This window comes from Patagioenas fasciata, chromosome 9 (assembly GCF_037038585.1).
Source record: "Patagioenas fasciata isolate bPatFas1 chromosome 9, bPatFas1.hap1, whole genome shotgun sequence".
Classification (NCBI taxonomy): Eukaryota; Metazoa; Chordata; class Aves; order Columbiformes; family Columbidae; genus Patagioenas; species Patagioenas fasciata.
The window spans coordinates 13,701,627-13,709,565 of NC_092528.1; the positions used below are offsets into that span (position 1 = coordinate 13,701,627).

The following is a 7,939-nucleotide window of genomic DNA, read 5'->3' on the forward strand; positions in this document are numbered from 1 at the left end:
AAGTCATTTCTACAGGAGTAAATAACTTATGTCACATTTTTATACACAAGCCATGGTAAAGAAGCCTCATTTCCCTTCATTCAGTGTGGCAATGCCATCGTAGCATTGAGTATAGCTTTTCAAAACTCCATCTTCAGCTTTCCATCAAGATCATTTTCCGCTGCTGTGTGCTTTGCCGGGACCAGCACATGGGCTGAGAGCTGGGCTGGAGAGAAGCCCCTGGCTCAGGCCTCCGCCAGCCTGGCCCACCTCACACACCCCCCTGTTCCCAGATGGTGCCACGTGTGGCTGCTCACCTGCGAGCTGTTCACATGTTGTCAGAGCTTCAGCAGACCCCTGCCAACTCATGGACTCTCCTACTAGCCCTCTTAAAAAACAAAACAAACAAAAAAAACGGAAAGAAATTGTGTAGTATGTAAAGAAAAAACATAAAGCAAGAGTTGCAGAGATATGAACAGTCTACAGAAAATTTAAAACTTTGCTTGACACCACTGAAACCATCCAGGGAGAAATGGTGCCCTCTGACCCTGGCCTGTGTAATACAGCATTCATGCTAGGTGTATCCTGCACTGAAAATACGTGGATTTTATATATTTGCTGTTACAAGTGTATTTTCAGGACAATTTTCCATTGACTTGAATTCCTTGCCTTCTGTGTTCTGTTGCAGGCAGGTGAACATCACATATCATTTCCTTTTTTTAGTTTTGTTTTAAATGATACAGCATTTTCCCCATGCTAGATACTGACTTCCTACCCTCTCAGGTAAAATAGTCACACTCAAGTCACTTCAGCATGAGAACAAAGACAAGGTCATGAAATCTCTCTTTAAAGCAGTTTGCCCCAGGAATTCCACATCTCTCAGCCCTGGGTTCCTGACTATTCTTCCCATGCCCACTGGCAGGCTGTAACCCCATCCCTCCTCCTCAGCCCCCCCAGCCCTGCTCGCACACACCGCAGCAAACCCACCTGCAGCCTCTCCTCTTTGCTGCTTTCCTAGTTAACCAAGCATTTTCTCCAGCACTGAAAAGCACCAGCTAAGTTTCTAGCATGCTCAGTAAGATTAGATAATCACCCTCATAGATGTAAAATATTCCAGTATATTTTATTAAAAAGTCAAGAGTTTTACAGAGCTTATGAAAATGTGGCATCAGGGTTTGTAAGTGTCCAGTGAAGTGTGCTGCACAGCTTCCTGCCGGTCTAGGTCCCTGAATCGGACGGTATGCGAGTGTCACATGGCAACAGCAGCTGGGAGGACATGGAGGCACAGAGCAGGGACAATCCTACTTCCACCTGCAGCTCTTTAGACCAGCCTTCAAACTTTCCCAAAACGCTGGGCCTTCCCGCAGCCCGAGCTGACACCCAGCGGGGGCCCATTCTCTGCGCACCCCGGCAGCACAGCGGGGGGTTCAGACCTGCCCGGTACTGCGGCTGCAGCACGGGGTGTGCTCAGCGGGCACACGTACACCTGCTGAACACGCAGAAAAGTGCAGAACTGCCCCCGCGGGAAAGCTCTGCTGCTGCCCATTGCCCTCTGCCTCTCCTTGGGCTGCACCAAGCTGTCGCCTGTCACCTGAGTTACGGGCTAGGAAGAGGCAAAGAGAGGGCACTCTCCAAACAAATTCATACTGTTGCGTAAAGCAGAATTCAGATATACTTATGGAGAGATTACTTTTTTGTTTCTGCTGCTTGGAAGGTAAGTATGGTCAGATTTGGCTTTTCTTTTAATAATTTCATTCTTCTGTCATGCCCTTCCCATCTCTTTCCCTTCAAGATTTAATTACTCATACTTGAGAAAAGAAAACGGCTGATCAAGATGGGAGATCTTTCAGCAGCTGTTGCTGAAACATTAATTCATTTCCGATATCCTTTTTACTCTCCAGCATTCAGCAGTTCATCCAAGACACTTACATTCTCTTGTCTTCTGTTAATTAAAACCCAATTAGGATTGCCTGCTGATAACTGCACACTGGTTTAACAAAGCCTGGCCTGTTGCTGCGTTTATTTTGCTAAGTGTTGTATGAATAGACAACAGCAGGTCTTACTAGAGCATAAACACAGCTCGAAGTATTCTCTGCAAATGTTTGCTTTTGCATGTGCTGTGCTAATTTGGGGAAAAGGTCTCTCTAGAAATTCTTTTCTTCAAAACTATTTTGAAAGAATGTTCTTACGTTTCACATCTTGCATTAAATTGACAACATTGATAGCTCTATAATACTAACAACAGAGGAAACAAGAAGGAACAGAGTAAATCCAGCACTGCCACCATGACTGTACCACTACCTTGTGCCAACACATCCAGCGAGGAATGTGTGAGCCCCAGGGCTGGGGCATCCTGCCGCTTGGGCACCTTCTAACCCCATCTGAACATGTCACTGGCTATTAACTTTAACACCTTAGAACAGCTCTAAGAGTCATATGGCTTATTCATGTTCATTGCGTAAGAAACTTCTAATCTGTTCTGCATTTTTAAAAAAATAAACCTTTCTGGAAATACAGTGGTATTTTTTCTGCTTTGCCTTCAGCCTCCTTAGCATTGCTGCATGGAAAGTTAAGTGTTGGTGGCCACAGCACGAAGAGGTACAATAGACACAAAAGAACTTTGCTGTCTTTTGGAAATGATGAGTCCATCTGGCCCACCTTGTTTTCAGTCATATAAAGAACTCATCCTCATTCTCCTCTCCTCTGCCTGCAGGACTAAGCCATGGTGTTTGCAAGGGGAAGCCTGGAGCTCTTTGTCCTGCTCCTTCAGTGCTTTTGATTGCAGCGAAGGGCAGCTGTGTCCTGCTGGCCCCGTCCCTGGGTGCTGGTGGCTGGAGGAGGCAGCTCCGCAGCTCCCTGGAAAAGCGGTCCAGGGGGCAGCGGCCACTCGCAGGGTTCACCACGGTGAGCCCAGTGTCAACATTGGTCTCCAGTGCCTGTCGATGGACCCGGCTCTCCTGGAGAGAAGCCTGCAGCTTGCTGCTCACCCGCCTGTGGAGGGAGGTGACATCCCACCACGACCAGGCTGCTGGAGCACGGTGAGAAGAGCAGAGGTGCCTGTGGAGGTCACTGCTGGCTTGCTCGGGAGTAAGGGCTTCGCTTTGGTCACATTTTGTTTTATCCTTTGTGGGTCTGACCACCTGGCTCCTCCACCCAGGATTACTTTGCTTTACAGGAAGAGGGGCTGGGACAGAGTCCTGCAGAAGAAGCCCAATATTTCTTTCATGGGCCTTAGAGGTGCCTTGAACCTGTTGAAGAAAATTTGGAAAGAACACCATTAACATATCATTAACATAGCTTGACCAAGCAATGATGCCCTCACCAGTCTCGCTGTGCTGAAATCACCTGCAGCATGAGTCAGTCAGAGCCCCACTGGAGAACAGCAGAAGGGTCACACAAGCCTGAGTGATGGCAGATGAAACTTAATGTAGATAAAGCGATGCACGTGGAGAAACACAACCCCAGCTTCACGTGCAAAGTGAAGTTTATAAGTTGACCATAACCCAAAGCCTCATTGCTGTGACAGTGCTGTGTTAGCCTCAGTTCAGGGCTTGACAGCAGTCTAGAAAGCAAATGAAATCTTAAGAATTATTCCAAACCAAATGGAGAACATTGTTATGCATGGTGCAGCTGTGGTCCCAAAGCTGGACCAGGGTGTCTGTCCCTCACCTGCAGGACACAGAGTATCACGGAGCTGCAAATGCTCCAAAATGGACAACAAGGATAATTGCAAGTACAGTAAAGGAACAATCACATGTGCTGGGAATTTTAAGCCTAGGGAAAAAATAGTTTGGGAGGGAAAGGATAAAAGGCTAGAACACCTTGAACCACCTGGAGAAACAGACAGGTATTGTCCATTCCCTGCCATTTGCAATGCAAGAGGCAGAGCCATCATGTGAAGGCAGCTGGAGCCAATGTCAGTTAAAGGAATGTAGCAGCAGACCCTGGGGTGTCCCTGCCCAAATATGCTGTAGATACATGAAGTTCCCATGGACTCAAGTGGAGACCAGATAAACACTTGGAGAGTCACTGGGAGTTACCACAGCTGCCTTCAGAAGATTCTCAAGTTTAAAACGGGCAGCTCAGGAGTGTATTGGTGAGGTATAACACATACACTTGTCCTCTTGCTGCTCCTGCCAAGGCAGCCACTCATCTATGGCCAGCTGTGGACAGACAGCTGTGGCTAAAACCCAGTCCAGACAAAAAGCCTGAATCACCACATAGTACCTATCAAGTTCTTCAGGATGTTCCTGATAGCAACATGCACATGCTGTGGTGCTTGTGAGCAGCTCTCAGAGGGCTCTCAGGACTAGCGCACACACACGACAGATTTGCTACAGGTGATCTAAACACAGCACACACAAATAGCTGTGCTTGTCCCAAAATCTTCTTGGAGACGTCAGATCTCCTGCACTTCCTTCACATCTGCAAATCCTGACCAGCTGTTTTTGGAAAGAAACATGTTGAGGAAGCTCTGGATCAAATGGCATTCCTTAGATGGCTGGGCAACACATGGAGCAACACTAATCCAGGGAGGAGGTACTCATCAGACCAGCAAGGCCAACGGGATCAGGACTTGCAAGCATGTTCCACTCATTCCCGTGGAGCAGGTGCCCCTGGGGACACCAGCCCAGGGCAAGGTACCCACCTCACTAACCCTCTGCAGGGCTGGAGATCATTTTCATGTTTTTATTTACAAAACAGCACACGGAGGTGGTCCTGCTCTCCTGCTTCAGAATCCTACTTGAGTCTTAGGGCTAAACTTATATAATTGGAACAACAGGGATCTCCAGTAAGCACTCAGAAAAAGGACAGGGAATAGAACAGTAATCAGTGGGTAACTTCAGGGAAAAAAAAAAAAAAAAAAAGGAAAGGATGTGGTTTATTTACTTCTTCACCAACTTAGGTGGCTTGGTTTATCTCCTCCCCAATATAACCAAGAAAAGAATTCTTGTAGGCTCAGGGGAGAATGACAATTCTATGTGAGTGGCAGTCCATGAGCAAACCCTTGGATCTGGTTTGCAATAAGGCAGAAAGTCAAGAGGGGGAATAAGTAATTTCAAGGTACTTGGAATAAATGTTTAAAGTATAAACCAAAGAGCTACAGAATAAAGCACGTGGGGCACAGACACAGATACACATCCCCAGGTTCAAGTGGACTCCAGCTTCCTATGGCAGGAGCAGAGTGTGGCACAGATACGTCCCCAAAGCAGGTTCTGGATTTCCTGCCAGTGAATTCATGTACATCTGTCAGACCTTGTATGCGCAGCAGGAAGAACCACAGAGTAATTTAGGAAGGGACCTCTGGAGGTCACCTGGCCTGGTCCCCTGCTTAAGGCAGGACCAACTTCAAAGCTACATGGAGATGCTTGGGGCCTTGGCCAGTCCAAGTGGGTGGCAAAGCAGTTTATCAAGTGATACTGAATGAGAAGCACACAAAAGCCACCCTGAGGATTAGTGTTCAGAGCAGCTTGACAATAGGCCATACAGAATAATTAACTTGATTTGTAGCATATGAGCTCTGGAAGGGAAAACAAAAAACATAGGATGGACGAACATTGAAATACCGAAATTACAAGAAAAAAGTAATCAGAGGTGGGAAGAATTGTTACAATGGAAAGAAAGCACATGGGGCTAAGCCGTTCTGCTCAGATGTATAATTCCCACTATGTATCATCTCAGCACGGTCTTTTTTGTAATTTTTTAATTTGTATTCATACAACCCCTGGACTGCACAGTTACAGAAAAGGCAGAGATTTCCTATGACATTCCTTCAGCACTTTTGCCTAACTGCACCTCACTCAAGAGCTCACAAAATCTATGGCAATGTTGTATCAATGCTATACTTGCAACACATCTAGGTTTGGATGCTACAAACCTGTGTTCAAGAACATTTATAACATAATGGCTTATCAGATAAAGAATAGGTTGCTATGATCATCTGATTCAGGTATGGAAGGGAAGATGTTAAACAAGCCTGCTCAAGAAAGCATTAATACTTTCGATTTCAGGCAAGCAGTAATGATATTAATTTAACAATATAAAAACATCCCAGGGATCTGTGTTTATATTTATCAACAGCATCACAGGACTGGCAGGTACCAATTATTGCATTCATGAATTCAAAAGAAACCATGAACAAGCAAATTACCACTTTGAACCAGTCCTGCTTTCCTTGGGAGAAAAAAGCAACCAAAAAAACCAACAAACAACAAACAAATCAACCCCAAAACAACCAACAACATACCTGAAGTAGAATTATATTTCCTTCGTAGTCTTGCGTTTGCCACCTGGTGTCACTGATTGGAACACACGGGTTAGGCAGGAGAGGCACCAGCTGCCCCATTTCTTGCACCTTGAACTGCAAGGCTGATGACTCTTTCAGCTCGGCAGCCACCCCAATGGGCAGCTGCTTCAGGCAGAGCTGCACTGCCATATTTTGGGTTTCGTACAGCACGAAGACACAGAAGTTACTTTTCTGCATAGTCACTTCTTTTTGTAGGATCGTCTCGTAGAGCCTCACTGCATCCTCATAGTTATCGAAACTGCAGTAGAGGGTGACCCGCAGGATTTCGGGGCCACAGTGCACCCGCCGGATGCCCCACACAGGCATCTGGTCGTCCAGGCTGTAAAAGTCCTGGTGAGCTGGGACACTGGGGTGGCTTTGCCCATTAGCAATCTGGGCACACTGGTAGCACCACGGCGGACGCTGGAATTGCTCATGGACCTGGAAGATCCGTTCTTCTCCCAAGGACTCATGCAGAAAAAGGAGAACAGATATTCCAGGAAAGCCACAGCTTCTCTTACGATACCTCTCATAGTATTTCAGTGGAGTAACTCGCTCAGACACCAGGAAAAGGCGAATGTCCGGGCAGATCCAGTCCAAAAGCCGATCCAAAGTTTGCTGCAGAAGCAACGAGTGTCCCGAATTGGCAAGAAGATGCACAGTCAGAGAGTCTCCTCTGTCATCCATTGCAAAGGTTCCTGATAAAAAGTAAAAATAGACAAATTGGTGCCTTCCCTGTCCTTTTCCTACTGCTGAAGCCTCAGTAACACCAATGTGTGTACTCCAGGACTGCGGCAGAACAAAGGGTGACAAGGCATTGTGTGACAGGTCCCAGGGCACTCACATCTCAGCCGAGCTCAGGTGAAAGCTCATTTTTCAACTACAAAACTTGAACTCTGGCCACTGTGTCCATGCCGCCCACATGTCCAGAAACACCTCTGTGTCCTGCTGCTCCTGTCCTTCACTGCACGGGGCAGGGGAGATGGAGAGCACAGAAACACAGACACGGTAACTCTCCGTGAAGAGATGGTGGTGTCGGTGCACTTGCCTGTCAGTGGTGGAAACGAACACCGCGGATCCAGCTGAGCCCCATGGTGTGCATCTCGGTGCGATCGCTGCCTTTTGTGAATGCGATGTGGCACTCGTGCTTGAAAAATCTCTGCATATTTTCTTGTAGTCAGCAGGCTGGGCTTTAGCTCATTTAAAAAGCTTGTGATCTTTGCAAGTCACACCCTTCTGGGGCATACAGATAAGCCAGTCTTTAAAAACGAGGAAGGAAAACAGACTAACAAAAGAAAAAAACCCAAACACATGTGAACACAACAGATAAGGGCAGATATGAATCAGCCTCAGGAAAGAGGAGCTTTGGGGAAAAAAGCTCAACTCCTATTATAGTTATGTACTACACTACACAGGTAGCTCCCTGCCTTGCTGGAAACCAGGTCCTGGGCTATTAACACAGTGCAGAAAAGCTGGGTACCAGGCTTCCCCTTTCAATGCCCTGTTAGCCTCTTTTTCCTCTATCTTTCTGTTTGTTTTTAAATGCTGAGATACCCATGTAATAAGCACCCTTAAACGCTCCAGGTTTTTTTTCCCTGCTCCTTGAGTTTACATATTGATACTTAATTTAGCTTATTATGTAGACTACAATAGGAATGCCAAAAATACACCTCT

At 46.5% G+C, this 7,939-nt stretch overlaps 1 protein-coding gene across 2 annotated transcripts; it reads right to left on the reverse strand.

The window, feature by feature from the left end:
- Positions 1-1,083: 1,083 nt before the first annotated feature.
- Positions 1,084-7,663, reverse strand: FAM124B (family with sequence similarity 124 member B). Of its 2 annotated transcripts, XM_071812458.1 has the most exons (3): positions 7,314-7,663; positions 6,227-6,963; positions 1,084-3,227 (listed from the first exon to the last, which is right to left on the reverse strand). In XM_071812458.1, exons 2-3 carry the CDS (start codon positions 6,950-6,952, stop codon positions 2,649-2,651), a joined length of 1,305 nt encoding a protein of 434 aa, XP_071668559.1. In that variant the 5' UTR covers positions 6,953-6,963; positions 7,314-7,663; the 3' UTR covers positions 1,084-2,648. The 2 variants fall into 2 exon arrangements, with proteins under 2 accessions (XP_071668559.1, XP_065701229.1); XM_065845157.2 differs by having other exon boundaries at positions 6,227-7,662.
- Between the last annotated feature and the right edge of the window lie 276 nt (positions 7,664-7,939).